A 17,191-nucleotide genomic window follows, 5' to 3' on the forward strand; every position below is an offset into this window, starting at 1 on the left:
AATAAAGCCTGACGGAATAACATGTATCTTCTTCTGACTGTCCGGGTAGCAGAAAAGAAATGTCGAAGCCCCTTTCCCTCAACGAGGCTGATGAAGTTTGGGATGGCAGATTGACAAGATCAACGGTTAAGATTCCCATCTCAATCGTAAGCCAACAGAGGTTATTAAGGACAACTGGTGTGACTGACAGGAGCAGGTCGCTCTACAGGTGAGTGAGTACGAAGTGATCTAAGATGAGATCAGAGACATTCAGAATTCTCCGACATTTTTCCTCTCATTCCAAGAAAACAGCACAAAAATAATAATATTTCTTTAACTTGTTCTAAAAATACACCGATGAACCCTCGTCCTCGCACTATTTATAGTAACTGAACGCAAAACTCGTTCCGCTGCCTGAAATATCACCGGAAATTTAGCTAATTTTATGCCAGACCGAAATATTAATTCTGCTAAAAAAAAAAAAATTCTCGTCATCTTTCCAAATATTACAAAATAAGAGAAATACTTAAATTTGGTGATTTTAAGGTGGGGTTTTCCCCCGAGTATCTAGGACAGCCTCGTCTTCTGTATCCAGCGACGCCACACTCTGACCTCAATATTCTCACTTCGTTTCTTTCTTGCTCCCAAGTTTGCAAAGTTTCTGCCTTCCTGCAGTTCTTTCTCAAACCAAGAGGGCGCTACGAGTTCGCATACTGAGTCTTTTGACCTAATTTCACATTGCTTCCCCATCCTCATCCCCCCGACAGCCTCCTACCCCGGGGTCTTCCCTCGGCTAAAAAGTCAAAACCATGCTGCTCATCTTTTCCGCTAACTTTTCTTCCCCCCTCTCACACTCTCCCCTTCCCTCCTTCTCCCGTCAATCTCGTGCACTAGGTCCGTTCTTCCGTGCTCTCCATCTCCCCATCTACCCTCAAGCTTCATCCCTCCCTTCTACCCCACCCACCCCACCCTACCAACCTTTTCAACCTGCGTAACCTCAGCCCTCAAAATTCGCCTCTCTTCTTTCGCTTCAGCGCGTTAGGGGAGAGAAACGCTGACACAAAAGCAGCAATGATGAAGCGGAGTTATTTATCAGTTGTCAGCTCCGGCCCCGAAGGGAGCGCGCGCTCCCCCTCCGAGCCCATTGCTCCCGGACTCCCCCTTTGCCTACACTCTCCTCCCTCACCCTCCCACTAAGCCAGACGCTTTCTCTTTCCGCGTGGTTGTTCAGCCAGAAAAAAAGGTTCTTCCTGTTCCCCCTCCAGCACCATCATCAAGACTCTATGCAGCCTCGTCTCACCTGGCGTAAGGCCCTTTGCTGGTCTTTGCCAGGTGAGAATGCCGAGGGCTATATACTTTGCTGGTGAAAAGTCTCCGAGTGCAGCTAAACGCTACGCGGTCCTTTCCCGTGTTTCACCGCCGATCCTAAAAGTCTCACGAGACTCGCCGAGGTTGTAAAAATGAACCTAAGACTACAGGCAGAAAGTAAAGAGACTGGTTGCAGACAGTCGCTCCTCCATTTAATTGACTAATCTTGTTGCTTCTTTGTCGTCTGCCACATCTATTCCCCTCCCCACCACCTCGTCCCCATAGTTTTCTTTTGATGGCTTCACAGAAACGGTCCACAGTGTCTGGACTCGCCATCTTCATTTCTAGTGAAATGCAGAGAGGTATGTTACAGACCGGGTTTTCTCTCCTGTTGTTATTGTTGTTGTTTCAACCCCAGTCTCATCCTTTTCAGCCCCTGAGACTCCAGAAATCCACTTGCTGTCTCCGCAGTGTGTGACCCAACGGCGACCTTTACCAGACGACGACGATATCTGGCCAAGCCCTCGTCTTGCCTCCCCTTCATTTTCTCCCTTCCCCTTTCTTTAGCTAAACCACAGTCGCCGGCCCGTTCTAGGTTCAAGACACAATAAGAAGAGGCCTTCCACAGCCCCCGGTCCCCGTGTCTTTAATTACAATGATTTACGCACTCCCCACCGACCGACCCGCAGCCTCTTCTTCCTGTGCCCTAGATCCTGCTGCGACTCACCCGGTTCCCCCTCACCCCATCCAAAACTCTTCTCCACCCCGAATCCATCCGTGAAAGCGCGCTATCGGTCAGCAGCGACACCTTGCGGGCCTTTTACCTACGACTTCAAAATCAAACGAAGTAAACAACAGTTGTTATTGTGTGTGAATTTTAATAAAATTTTTCATTAATTATTTTCGAACAAATGTTAGAAGAGGAGGAGAGCACGGAGCCATAAACTATCGTGACACCCTGTCGAGCAAAATAGCCTGATAATACCCGGACCGGCCATCCTAGTCCACCCGGGGAGAAAAAGAAAAGCTGGGGAGAGGCAGGAGGGTGCGTTCCGTGGGGGTTGGAGAAAGACCAGGGTTTGAAGGAGCAGACATTTTTTGATAAGCATCAAACTCCATAATTCTTTGATCTTTCCTCCGGCAGCTGAAACAGCTAGAATAAGGAAAGAAAAAAAAAAAGGAGAGAGGAGGGAGGAATTTGGTGTTAGGGGTGGTAGAAGTTGGGTAGCGGGGTAACAAACGACCCGGCAAGCACCATTTCACAGCATGGGGCGCCCACAATATTCGTTATCAGAACGACGGGTGGACTCTCTCGCACCCACACTGACACACGCGCCCCCGTCCGGCCCCTGCGACTTTCCCCGGGTAACAACACCCCATTAAACAGCAGGTGGACCACTAGGCCCCGTTGGTCGATTACCAAACTTTTGTTTCTTCTCAGGGTTGGTGGGCTTTTCCCTCCCCGACACCCGTGGTAATTCGACAAAAATTGACAACAAAACGCGAAGTTTTCACCTCGATGAGGTTCTTCAGCATCGCACGTGCGAGGGACATGGTTGTGTCGACCAACTCAAGAATGAATATGATGCTATTTCCAGAAGATTCCAGCGAAAGCTAAGCCGTTTGTAAGAGAATTTCCAAAAACCCAGCAGCACCCTTTAATTTGTCACGTCGCTGTGCGGAACGAGACACGATTTACTCCCATCAATCCCACTCAAGTTTTTCGTGCTCCATCCTCCCAAGTACCCCCCTTTCGTTCCTCAATCCCCCCCCCCCACTACCATGTACACGGCCGTCCATTATCCATTATCCCCGTCGCCATCGCGAGAACACGTCGACTGAACAACGCCATCGGAGCTGTCCTGTCGTCAGACCTTGTTTTGTCTGAACCGGAAATAAACGCCGCCCCCCCCACCACCACCACCCTAATCCTCTCCAGCATCTCTTCTTCTCTCCTCCGACTGCCTCCCCCAGCCTCCTCGTCTCACACCCGAAACATCAGCCGCACATGCACGTGTACTGCATACTCCATGATGACGCCCAGCGACCTTACGACCCTCGTGTGAAGCCTCGTCATGGCGCGTGAACCTGTCTTGACCGCGGTAATCAAAAGCATTAGCATCTGTACGTGTTCTCTCTCATTCGTCCCAGAACTAAACCAATCCCTTAAAAATCACCATCTGCTGCCCCATCAGGAAAGACAGTGCCACACCAGTATTGAGTCTCCAAAACCCGATTTGCGGTTCTCTGAACTGAACAAGAAAATTCTAACCATCACCTGCACGAATCGTTTCTTCAAATTTTCGCCGTCCAGTGTCAGTTTTTAGTGCAAAATTTTCATTTCCAGACAGGTTGAGATTTTACAGACAGGTGTCACGGTATCGTCGACAACAGCAACGGCAAACAGCACCTGTGCCGCTCGTCATCGGCGCCTGAGGGCGCGGCCAGGTGCGAGCATCACCTCTTATCATCAGGGGTCGAACCCCGAGCCTCCTCCTCCTCCACCACCACACCTCGCCAACAGGTGACTCCTCACGAGCACTAGCGGCAAGACAAAAGAGACTGGATCGCTGAAACAAAGCCCGGGATCCCTCCCCACCACCACCACAACCCAAGTAATGGTGGGTTAAGGGTCTGTGTGGGAAAGATTGGGGCGTACCGAGATTCCCGCAAAGCTATCAAGATTAACATGATACCAAAAAAAAAAAAAGCTTTCAGAATGGTAAAGCGGGTTCGTTGGCATGCTTGAGGTCTTCTCTTGCCTGGCATCTTGGGAATATGCGAAAAACAATGCTATCAGGTGCTCCAATTATTTCTGTCCTTCGTGTCGGTGGCGAAAATCCGTCCTGAGCATCTTGGGATGGGAGTGAAGGATAAAAGAGTAGAGGAAAAGACAGAAGTTTTATTCTCGTTGCCACACATTGTGTGAGAGAAGATTTCCCAGGAATATATTCCAGGAACAACTCCTAATACAAGGAAACACCTTCTTTCAGACTATAACCACAGAAGTCACAAGATGGAAGGCGGGAGGTTAAGGAAGAGAACCTGATGCCGATGCCAGTATAACTGACTGTGTCACTTCTGGTCTCAGTCTCTGCAGCAAGGGCCTGCCAGTGAGCGGGTGGAATGTTCCCTTTTGGCTCCCCTTCCCCTCAATCCCCTGATCCGACATTCAGTGGTCCCTGTCGGACATGTCGGTTCGTGTTGGGTGTGTTGCACAGCGCCAGCTCTCGCAGTCCTGTCACCTGGCAATATTAATCAAGGTGAAGTTCACACTGCACGCGCAGCAGACTACTTGACCTGGAACGACCTTCACACAGCCGCCAGCCCGACATCAGCACCACTTACTGTGACTACCTGCCATTGCTGCTTCTACCTGCAAACAACTACACCTGTTTCTTGATACTTTCCCCTCAGTCCTCCTTTGCTTGCTTTTCCAGATCGGTTTCTTTAAAATGTTTATTTAAACCCAACCCTGACCAAAGTAAACAATTTCAAAACTTTTATTCCTATTTTTCAGTTTGTCATTCGTTTTCCTTTCAAAACTACCGTTCAGTTTCATTGAAGAGAAATTTAATCCTCCCGTGGAGCAAACCACACCATGCCAGTGAATCCAGTTCTGGGCGTCCTACAGTTGGGGTCCATGTCTCTCTGGGTCTCCCAACCCTGCACTTCCCTCCAATCCAATTCAATAATGAAAACAGTAGTTAACTTTATTTGTAGAACTGGGTAGGACATACCAGCATGCTCCGTGTGTGTGTGTGTGTGCGCGTGCGCAAACTCTTAGGTATAAGTGCCACCCGATTTTTTTTCCCTTGTACCGTATGGCTTCCCTCTTCTTCCTGCTGCCTTGTCAATTCTTCTGACAGGGAGTCACAGATTTATCTCCGTAATTCTCATTTCCATGGCAACCCTTTTGTAATTTATGGGTAGATGCCACCTCTCAACGGCTAGCCTACCCCTTTCCCGGTCTTCTCCTTGTCACTTCCCTTGCGGATGATGACGTATGAGAAACAGATGGGGGCTCGGGGCTGGTGCTGCCTCCGGAAGCGGGGGAGGAAGAAGTGGACGTAAGGTGAGAACAAATGAGGGGAAGGGGACTGAAACACCGTCTGTTGCTATTTATAGTATCATCATTTCTCAAGCCAGGCGTGTGAGTGTACGTGTATGTGTGCGTGCGTACCCACCTTAAGCATCGCTATAGTTTCAAATCTTTCACTACTAGAATGCAGTATCAGAAACATTAGTTACGAAACTGTTATTATTTTTCCAACCATCTGTCATATTATGAAAATAAGACCATAGCTTCAGAATGCGATCTTGTGTTTCACAGTCACATGATGTGAGGGGGACAAGGGGTGGGTGTGTATATATGTCACCAACAGATCTGGCTGTGCTTCTGGACAGGTTCTTGAACATTCAGCCAAAAAGCAAGAACCAGAGGACTCATGGGAGGACAGGATAGGCTAGCGACTGAGGTTATTTTAAGGAATGTTAGTAAAGTGAGGAAAAAAACTGGAATTTTGTAATCCTCGGGATGGGTCAGATAAAAAAAATTTGGAGGGTTATTATTGCCTTTGCGAAATATTGGGATGATGGTGAATAGGTAGGGACGAGTTAAAAACAAGATATTTGCGTCAATCTAAAGCATGAGCGCGATGCATGCTGGGTCTTATCGAATTTTACCAGTAAGCGACGAGTTCTCGTGATCTGCAGCCTGACGAGTTTGCTTCCCCCTCCTTTTATTTATTTTTTTTTTCTCCCCTCCAACTCTCCCCAACGATTTGATCTTGAGAACGCTTTCACACCGAAGGCTTTAGCCATCTACGGCATTTCTCTATTCTGCCAATCACATCCACTTTTTTTTTTTTTTGCTAACCCTAAATCTCTCCCTTAGTACAGGTTTTCTCTCTCAGAATCCCCCGCGAAACAAGTTTCCAAGTCACACCTGGCTCCCCCCACCTCCAAACCACAAAAAGGTCATCCCATTTCGACAGGTGCAGCTGCGACACAACGGTTGCCAACGTTTGCAGCCGGCGGCAGCAGCAAAGCCATCTCTTTGATTTCGGTCTAATTTTCTGCACCAGGGGAGACTAATTTACTCTCTCGCGTGAAGGGGCCGCTACCCATAGGCCCTTAAGAGAATTGCTCGGTAGCTCCCCCTGGCGGCAAGAGTAAGAAGGAGGAGGGGGCGCTGCGTACAAACCGAATGTTTTGATGCAAGAACGATGTGAGAGAAAAACAAAAGGTAGATGAAGAGTTGGTGGTGGTTGTGGGTGAGTAGAGTGGGTGGTGGTGTAAAGACGCCACGAAGTCATCACAGGCTGTGACGATGAATATTTGTTGAAAAAAAAATTGTATTCTATAATAAGATAATGAAATAAAGTGACTGCTAAGTTTATCAAATCCTCAACCAACGAGCTGCTGACCACGTCAACGGAAATTTCTAGGTAGATGCGTCGTGACTAGACGAGGTCAGATGATAAATAATGGTAAGATAAGCCCCGTGCCAATCCTCGAAAAATCTACGGAGAGGATGGAATGGTGTAAAACTCAAACATCGAGGGTCGAACTCAGAGTTTCAAACTCATTCTCTTTTCTTCTTCGATCAGGTTTACGAAATGCAGACAAGTGCAAGATGGAGAGTGTAAGAAGGTGGGGTGGGATGGGGTGTAGAGAACGGGGCCATGGGCGTGTTACAGACAGCGCTGGTATCGTACCTGACGAGAGGGTAGATGTTGGAGGAGGAGGAGGACTGGGGAAGGTGAGGCAGCCTCCGGAGCCGGGGGTCCTGGCATGCTAAGGCGCACGACCCTGGAAAGATTAACCAGGTGTGGCAGACGCTGCGTGCATCTCTCTCTCTCACACACACACAGTCAAGTGCCGTGTGCACCTTCTTTTTCTCCCTCTTCCTTCTCTCTCACCCCCAACCGAGCCGGCAGTGGAGGACGAGGGCAAGGAAAGCCGCGTGAGATGAGGTGCAATGAAAATTAAGATTAATGTGAGGAGAACCAGCAGGCGTAAATAAAAAGACAAAACTAGAGAGGGAGAGGTGTGTGGGGTGAGTGGGTAGTAGGGATAAGGATGTAGGTGCAGTGACCTAAGGCGGGTAAGTTTGTGAAGAGGAAGTTAAGTTGCCAGCCACCGAGTTTAATTTGGGTGTTTTACTCGGAGTAAGCGGCAGATCGTGTTGATGAAGCGATTGCAAGTGCGTTACGGAGAGAGAGAGAGAAAGCGAGTGCAAAGAGAAAGGACAAGCAATTACCGAGTGATAACCCAAAGTGTTAAGTAAACAACCGTAAATAAGCAGCTCGTGTAATGCATATCCATGATCAACAACAACACATCACGTACGCGCAGCTTGTTTAAACATTTTTCGAATCACACACACACACAGAACATCATTCCCCCCAAAAAATACTTCGGTTTATTTTCCACAAAATATTTTCCACCTTCTCTATCCTCGACCTGTAACCGGGAGGTAACTGTAGCGCGTTGCACGTGCTAGCTGCGTCATGCGAAACCGCGAGATCGGCGAGAACTTAACGCCTCCCCGTGTCCCCCTCCCGATTCCAACCTCAACCACCCACCCGACCCACTCTCCAGCCTTCAATGGAAGCTGCGCCATGCCGTTAGCGCGCATCCTCCTCTTAGCGGATTAGCCCCATTACACTTGAAAGACCCCGACACAGGATCTGCCGCCAGGGGTTCCCCCCAAACACTTTCTTCGCCTCTCGGTTTCCCGTGAAGCGAAAACTTTTCTAAACAAGTGTTTCTGGACAGGTAAAACTTTTTTTTTTCTCCTTCTCTTTCGGAGGGGTAGAGAGGAGGAAAGTCAATCCAGAAATTTGAAGGAGAGAAGGATGAATGTGGAGGGAAAAAAAAACCCAGAAAAGCTTGTGTAAAGAAAGGTCGTGCGGTGTATGTAAATATGGACGAAGAAATTTCGAAAGTGTTCGCCATCGATAGAATATTTAAAATATGGCTCATGCTGTCAATTTTGCTTCTCCCCCATCATCACCACCACCATTCCACCCTCATCTTTCTCGCATGCCTCCTTCAGTCTGCTAGTTCCAGCTCTCCATCAAAGCTCGCTAGGGGCCATGGTGCCTGGGCCCCGAAAGGCCGCTGCACTCCTTGCACCGTCTTCACGGGGCTGCAGGAAAGCCTTTAAACATCGTGCACTCATAGTCTCCACATGTTTCCTGACGAGCGGCGTTACTGCAACGCGCCCCATCGACTTGGCGCCACGTGACCCTGATCACCCAATCACCGCTGCCGGGTAGGCGCGCGGTGCTGCTTCTGCCAGCGACGTTCTCATGTCGTGCTCACGACCTGGAGGTAAGGTTACCATGGAGGTAGGGGTACTGGCCGATGCTTTGACTACCACAAGTGTCTGAGCTTCAACATACTTCTATTTTATGTTTTCTCTAAGTTGTTGAGTCTTTTAAAATTTGAGTTTTCGATAACAAGAATTGCTTCTTTTTTTTTAAAATAAATATAAACAACGCCTCTAATATCAATTCCCTTTCAACCACTCACTTGAAGCGTCCCAAACCACAAATGTACATGTGAGAGAGAGACAGAAAAAAAGGGATGAAAGAGGAGGAGAAACGTAGGATTTAATGTTTGCAGGCGTTATTTTTTTTTCTCTCCTTAAGTCTTCCCATTTCAGAGATGCTCTCCCTTGCACTAATTAGGCGCTCGCGTCGGTGCTGTATGCCGCGCATACTTGCCCATGACCCTTGCGTGTTTTACTTTATGATACCTGGCAGGCCAGAAGAAGGGACCAGCATGCCAGGCTGGCAAACTTGTGGCACTCGGTGCGTGTGCTCTTGTACAGAAGCAAAGTGAGAAAGAGGAGAGAGTGAGTTTGCTTCCCATCTGAAAGTTTTCCCTCCTTCTTCTCGCTCTTTCTTTCAACAGTATGGAAGAAAATAAACTATGAATATGCTCTCCCAAAAACAAAGGAAAGCAATCACGAAAAAGATGAGGTAAAGGATAGAAGAAATGAAGAGTTAAGAAGAGGGTTGTTCTTATGATGGGAATTTTCTTCATTCCCCCTTTCTTTTTCTCTCTCTTGAATGCGCGTTCAATTCCAAAAATTATACACGTGCCCTTCAAGCAAACGAAAACGTTCAAAGAAATGAAGGACGAAAACAGTGTTCTTGTGAGAAAATCTCAGAGCTCTTGCACGATAATGGCGGTCAAAAGGACATTCGCATCTGAATGCTCTCGGCAAACGCTCGGTCTAAACCAAAAATGCTTGACACTTAATCGGATCGCTTCCCAGGTACACTGCAGTTGCTCGTCTGAAAGAAGGAAAAGTAGTCTTCCCTATCCATTTCCACTTTTTACTTTCGCCTTACCGTTTGGAATTCGCGAAGGTAAAAAGGTCTAATTTTAGAACCAGTGACCTACCTGCGAGCAATGAACACATGGCAACAGGGAATTAAATGAAGAGTGCTTTTGCATCATCAATATTTATCATGCAAAAGCATTATCTATAATAATAATAAAGTTTGTAGTGCGCTTTTCCCAACAACATATTCGAGAGTTTGCTATAAGATGAAAAAGGAAAACACTGACAAACACGAATTAAAGTGAAGATAGAAACTGAGAGGTAAGTAAAAGAATTTCATGGCTTATGAAAAGATATTTCCGAAAGAGGCGAAGTTTTGAAGATAGAATTAAACAATTTAAATGCAGTCACGTTTCGAAGGGACAGAAGCAAAGAATTCCAAACGGTAAGGCGGGGCCTGAAATTCTCTCGTCTGACACGTGGCACTAAAAGCAGACCAGTGTTAGCAGAACGAAGAGACAGTCTCAGGGGCAGGTAATACTTTAGCGGCTCGGACAGGTGTGCTGAGGGCAAAGCCATGAAGACGTTGGGTGACCCACGATGGCTAATACCTTCCTCCACAATTTCTGCTGAATCTCCACGAGTTAAATGCACTTAGTCCCACACTAAGCGAGTAACTACACGTTGAATGCAGAACAGTTTGCCATTCAAAATTCTTTTTACTTATAAGAAACTCCAATTAGCTTTTAAAAATGTGGATGATGAGCGCTCACGCAAAGCACACACACGCGCATGCGCAGCCCTAAGGCAAGCGAGGCACAGCATTCAACTTGGCTTCCTTAATGAGGCCTCGTCTCCACCCAGTTGTGGTCCCATAAATATGGCGGCTGTCATGCTCCACATCTCGGCAGCTGTTGGGTTCCGCACAGGGGGGCCATACTTTTTCATTATCCTCCACTTCTGCGGCGGCCCAGACTCGGCCTGGGAAGGGGCTTGGAGCACAGAAACCCACAGCCTCTCGTGTACATCACGGTGACGGCGACTTCCACTAGAGTCACTTCCCTTGATGGTTCCAATCTGCACCGCAGGGACGACTCCCTACCCTCCACCCCAAACCAACTCACATACACACCCCTCCCGTCACCTTTCACCTGGCGTACGAGGGAATAGCTAGTGCCGATCAGAACACAGTGTTACACGAAAATCGCGCGGGATGAACCCACCGAGGTTCCTTCCATCTGGATGGCAAGTAAAATCGAAAGACGGTGGAAACGGTTTCTCCAAAATTAAACTCTACCTCGGGAGGGAAGCTTTACACAAGGATAAGGACTCAGAAATAACACGTCGGTCAAAACTCTTTTAATAGTTACAGTTATCATCACCAATATCAACACATTCTATTAACCTGTGACCTTTCAAACCAAGGTATCAGTGGTTGTAAATACAAAGGTGCTACACCAAGTAAAAAAAAAAAAAATTAATAAAATAAAGTCGTCTGTCGGAGCCTGCAAGCGAGCCAAGGGGAATGATGGTCTGATCCAGCGAAGACGGTTCAAATCAAACGACAGGACCAACCAATCGTGGAAAAATTGTAATTTGTGAAGCTCTTATTCAAATGGGATCTCTGATTCAAGTTTCGCTTTTAAACAACCCCTAAAGCTTGCGACAAAAAAAAAACAACAACCAAACTTAGAGACCACCTTACCTACTTCTATCCCCTACATCTAACCACATACCCACACGCAACGAATGACTGTTGAGATTAATGCTTTACCTGCTCCCTTCCTGAGTTTCCAGTCCCCCTACCCTCCAACTAAAAAAAACCTACCTCACGACGAGGGCCAACGATAAATTTAAGTCCACCTACTCCCCTCGCTGAGACGGGATGTGAGTAAATCAGGGTGTAAGGACGGCTCTTGTCTCGCGGTGTCTCCTCCGGTTGGCAACCCGAGCCCCTAGGGTCCCTCGACGCACAGCTGTACTTCCTCTCGTCAACTGGAGGGGCCCCTAACTCTAGCTCGGCCCAGACCTGACAGAATGGCGTAAGGGCCTGGTGCAACGTTTTAATTAACTGTCTTATCTACGGCAGTCCTACGATGGTGCGATGGGCTAAGCTGCCAGCGATAAACGGTAACTAACTAGAATTTTGTGTGTGTGTTAAAAAAAATGTTCCTCCTCTCACCATCCTCCATGATGCTCCCCGGTCACCCTCGTCGTTGTGTAATCGGAGGATGCGTGAAAATGTGTGTGAACGCGCGCGCAGCTTGGTCCAGTCACGTGGCGACTCGCGAGATCTCAAGCCTCTAAAGAGATAAGTCAGATGTCACACTCGTCTTTTGTCCAAACGTTTCCTCTAGTCAACCACTATTTGCTATTCCTGGATAAACCGATGCGTACTGACTTGCAGCGCCTCCTGTCGGTCGTCTAGAAAAAGGGAGCTAAGCTGCTTCACCCGCCTTGCTTACAGGATAAGTTCCTACTCCTTGGATGCCAGTTCTTTCAACGGTTCACTAGCTTTGCTACAATGTAGCAGGAAAAAAAATAAAAGAACGAATGATTGAAAGAAGGAATGAAAGACGCATTTATCTTGTATTCCTCGCGCAGTTCGGTAAGAGGTTATCAAGGAGTGATCAGAATTGTTTCCTAAACCTTCCTTCTCACTGCACAGCAGTGTGTTTTCGGGAATCAGCAGCCGGTCGCTGGTAATCAGGGTAAAAACTCACCACCACCCGTCTTGGAGCGTCAGACGATGATATGAGAACAGAGTGGCAAAGGAGAAAGAAAAAAAAAGGGGGGTCAGAAAAGTAACACTGGATAGAAGGATGAGGAAAACCAAGAAAGCCATGAGGAAAGAAGACTAAGAGGACGGTGGGCAAACCAAGAAAGCATGGAAGAATCAGAAGACTCAGAGGACGGTGGGGAAAAAAAAAAAAATCCAGGAATAATGGACAAAAGAAGAAAGTCACACACGTGAACTGTGAATATGAACACAAACGTCACTAACCGTGAGAAGACTCGAGGCAAAAGAACATCAAGCACGTGAGTAGTAAGTGAAATGGAAACAAAAATGTCATGGAAAGTTAGAAGATGAGTGAAACGTGTGGCAGGACACGTGATGAGAACGGCGAAACAAAACAAAAACCTCACAAATCGTCAGGAGACGAAAAGATAATGAGGAGAATAAAAACGACTCAGGGTGTCAGATGAGTTCAAGACGGTGCTACAACAGCAACAGACGTAAGCTGACCTCAACCACAACGACCACGAAGGGACTGCACTCCGATGGAGTCACGTGACTTGGTTCAGCAGGCGTCACCCGAGTACATGGAAAATACAAAAATCCACAACAAAGCATTAACAAAACGGATGCACGCTTCCAGACTACCGTTATGTGCACCTTTCTCCACCCCAATATCCGCCAATTTGCGTCTGCAAAAACAAGAAGCCCGTACCCAGTGCCCTCCCTTGCCTCCTTTTATAAGGCTTTGACTCGCAGCAGCCCAGTTCATTACGGTCTACTTGTTCCATCCTCCGCGGCGGCGGGGCGACTCTTCTTTGATCCACACCTGCCAACGTGGAGTGTGCGGTAAACGTACCCATCCATGGCAGAAGGCAAACGTGCACCCGACTCTCCCCAGAAAAAAACTCCCCCGACATTTCTACTCTTACCATTGGCCTGATCCAACATCATCGACAGTAGTTTTCAGAGAAGGGGTGGGTGGCTAGTTTTAAAATACCGACATATCTCCAATCAACAGTGAATGTCAATGACGAGCTCTTGGAGCAGAGGAACAGGTAAACAAGAAACAGGTAAACAACGAACGAATTTTTGCTTAAAGCCTTAACAATAAAAAAAAAATAATAAAAAAAAGGTCGAAGGCGTTTTCATCGTCGGTCCTCTTCATCCACTGTTTCGACAGATCATCACAACAGAACAATTAAAAATAAAATAATAAAAGATGTTGGGTACAAATAACGACACGATATATACGACTGCTTACCTCGGGTGTGTCCCAGCAGAGACCCTGACTCTGTCAGGATGTCGATCTGCGCTGGTGGGTGGCTCTCGGGTGCAATGCAGGGTATGGTAGCGAAGCCTCCTTCAGGCGCAGATATTTCCAGGTTGTCACTCGTGGGGAACTTCCGCAAAACTGTCAGCACAGACCAGAATCTCCTTAAGACATGGAGGTGGGAAAGCGGCACCAGTGGGTAAAAATTCTAACTAGTATTGGTAAAACTTGCGCGTGCACTATTCGTGTTCTGTGCAATACTTACGGGTGGGGCCGTGAGACCCTTTAATCTAGATTTCTACTCTTCTGCAACAACCCAAAGACTACACGTTTGTGTACGCGATCTTATGGAAATAAAATAAATATTAAAAATAGTTAAAGCTTAGACAATGCTGAAGCTATATATATAATTACACGTACGTTCTCTTGCGAATCGGGTGTGTGAAAGGGATGGATGTAGGGGTATATATCATTGACATATTACATATGCACACATTACAGTCTTTGACAACTATAACTCTTTTTAAAACTCGAGCAGAAAAGTCCTTTCCACTTTTTTCTTCTGTTTTTAACAGCTTTCTCTCGCAAACCTAGAATATCCGTAAGCGCAGTCGCATGTCACGTGAGCAGCCCTGTCACGTGACCCGGCGGGTCTCTCTCGCTCGCCCGCATGTTCAACACGGTAACATTGTTTTCGCGGCGTGTTCGGCATGGCGCGAGCCCCTGTTCGCGGGCAGGCTGATACATCTATTGTTTTCTTTCCCCTCTACCCTCCCCCTCCCCTTCCCAGCCTTTCTAATCCTTCTCTTCCAGCTGCACCCTTCCTGCCTGCCTCCCCTCCACCTGTCCCTTTTTCTTTTCTCCTCACGAACCCACCCTTCCTTTTTTCTCTGTCCCTCTGACCTTTTCCCCCTTCGCAAAAAAATACAGCGCTCCCTCAACGATACCCGATGGCGATTCTAGCAGCGAAGCAAAAGCCCCTGCTTGAGACCCGAGACACGAGGGAGTCTTGTTCCTGGGTGCACGTGCGAAATGTTTCCGATTAAAGCGGCCTCGATGCTTTTAGTATTGGCGGTGACCTATGTGAAGCATCCCTGATCTAGGCAAACAACTTCCTTGAGCAAACAACTTGGCCGCGCTTGCCGCAGTCGAGGGCGCTTGCAAGCGACTCGGGGCATCGTACCGTACGGAGCGCGTGTGTGCTCGCTGATCGTCTCCAGCAGCCGCCAGACTGAGAAATGGGAGGGAGGACCTCGCGTACTGCACGCGCTACAAAGCACGATCTCCCTCCCCACCCACACCCGTTCGTGATGTCACGAGCTATGACGTCAGAACGAAAAGAGTCTAGCGACTATACCCCGCTGTCAAGACTGTTCCGTCCACGTATTTGGAACGTAAATGTAACGTAAAGTAACTTCTCAAACCACTTTCAGGGGACTATTTAGCTAGCTTAGAATTAACCCTTCCAGAGGTTGTCAACCAGCATCTCTCATTTAGAAAACAAAAAAGAACTATCACTACTAAACAATACAAACAAAAACAACCCCAACCCAACCCCAAAACATTGCCCTCTCATCTAGCTTCAAATCGTCCTCTGGGTTCCCACAAGCTCATTAAGATTAGCGTACTAATTATCTGGCCTAGTCAACAATGAACTAGGTGACATGTCAGATTCATAAGCTAAAAAAAAAGCGTGCCAGTAATTTTTTCACAAAATAAGTTTTATTGTGCATTTTTCTTACAAACAATTTCTTAAAAAAATCGGTGTTCGTGGATTGCTCGAGCGCTTAGCACCCTCGAAGTCAGAAGTTTCGCTTCTAGTTTCCTCCCAGTCCCACCTTCACCCCACCGCACCGCGCACACCAACGCGCAGCCCCTTTCTTCCGCCATGTTGTCGCCGCATTGTTCTTCAGCAGCTCGCCCCCCGACTACAGGTGTTACCAACGCCGCCTCCCCGCACCAAGACACGGCAGACCGTTAAATAAATACCTTATCCCTCGGACTAGACTCGCCCAATCACTTCCACATTGCCAGACATGTCAGAGTGATTCCCCTTTCCCACCTCCTCCCCTTTCGAGTCCGCCTGTGTCCGCCAGGTGGCTCTTGTTGCAGCGTTCTCTGTTACTCCCCCACACACACACACCCGAACTCAGCTCACCCCACTTCTACCATCCGCTCTCTCCTAAAGGCGCCTTGCCGCCAGGTTCATCGCCGAAGCTGAGGTGAAGTTCATCGTCCGGCGATAACACGGTACCAGAAAGAAAGGAACAGCAAGATCATTTTGCAATTCCACGGGTAGGTGCATGTGGGACAAGAAATGAAAGGTGGCTGGTTGTTGGGGTGGGAGAGAGAGGAGGTAAAAAATGTCGTTACGTGACTTTGTGGTCGGAATGAATGAGGTGTATAAAGCTTTTCTTTTGTGAGATGAGGGTGTTCATCTCCTCTGCTTTACCTCTCACCTTCCCCACTCCCATTACCCTTCACGGAGTCATGCTACCCCACTCCACCAGGGTCAGCTAAGGTGAAGTACACTGCATAACACGGGTATCGAACCGTCTAGTGTGGGAGCCTTCGTGCTCCACTCACCTGGTCTAGACAAGATGGCCGGCCGGCTGACCACGGTGACGTTCTGTGACGTGGCGAGGCAGCGATACTCGCCCTCGATGCCGACATCCAGCCCGCCATGGGCGGACAGCGGGAAGTGGAGGTCGTGGTTGTCCTGCAGCTGAATGTCTCGATGCTCCCGGAAGTCGAGCGGCTTCCGGTTTAACAACCACTGAACATGCGCAGTCGCGGGCTCCACCCGACATCGGAGAGTCACGGGTTGATGATGCCAGATGATAGCTGAGTCTGGTTCCTCTACAAATCTCGGGGTCACACCTGTCAACATAACACCACGTACATTAAAACACGCCGTTTAACCGTTTTCCAGACAAGTATAAGCAACGAGTATAATCCATGCGTTTCATATCCGCTTTTTTCTTATTTGGAGGATGGAGAAAAAAAAAAGTTTGAGAAATAGTTTTAAAGAGTGTGTGTCTGTCCGGAAGGTTGTGTCACGGAAAATTTTAAACTTTTCCCAAAGCTCTAGGGTGAAAATTAAAAAAAAAAGAAGACAATAACTCCGTTAATATTCAGTGGTTTTCTCATCCCCATAATAAAAACACTTCTTTTCCAGAAAGGTTAGCGATAAATAGCTTTCCTGGAACACCCAACATTAATCTTCCTATTTGGAAATAAAGTCTGACACGCACCTAAACACAAGTCTCAGCCAAACAGGAACAAGCACAGAAAGGAAATTGTCGCGAGAGCGGAAGTCATGCTAACCCTCCGGTACAGTTCAACTCTTGATAGAAGCACAGAATGTGTGGCTTTCAGGCGTTCCAGTTTCCATGTCAACGGCTACGCAGAACGGAGGGGAAGGGGAATCCTCCTCAACCCACGTTCTTCTCGCGTATCGATAACCTAACGCCCTCGCCAAGGGTTCGCTTCTCAAGCTGGAGTTCCGGTGGCGCTGCTTTTCAAGTTAACGAGCCCCTCGGCCAGACTGTCCCTAACAGCTGAATGTTTGTCATCATTTGGGGGGATGCTA

At 47.8% G+C, this 17,191-nt stretch overlaps 1 protein-coding gene across 3 annotated transcripts in view; it reads right to left on the reverse strand.

The window, feature by feature from the left end:
• The window catches only part of LOC112567687 (cell adhesion molecule-related/down-regulated by oncogenes-like), a 206,065-nt gene that overhangs the window by 9,109 nt on the left and 179,765 nt on the right, over positions 1-17,191 (reverse strand). For all 3 annotated transcript variants that reach the window (XM_025244431.1, XM_025244432.1, XM_025244430.1), the window contains 2 exons: positions 16,186-16,479; positions 13,591-13,740 (listed from right to left, as the gene is read on the reverse strand). In XM_025244431.1, the coding sequence (XP_025100216.1) occupies positions 13,591-13,740; positions 16,186-16,479 (444 nt within the window). The remainder of the gene's footprint in view (positions 1-13,590; positions 13,741-16,185; positions 16,480-17,191) is intronic.

The sequence above is a fragment of the Pomacea canaliculata genome, linkage group LG7 (assembly GCF_003073045.1).
Source record: "Pomacea canaliculata isolate SZHN2017 linkage group LG7, ASM307304v1, whole genome shotgun sequence".
NCBI lineage: Eukaryota > Metazoa > Mollusca > Gastropoda > Architaenioglossa > Ampullariidae > Pomacea > Pomacea canaliculata.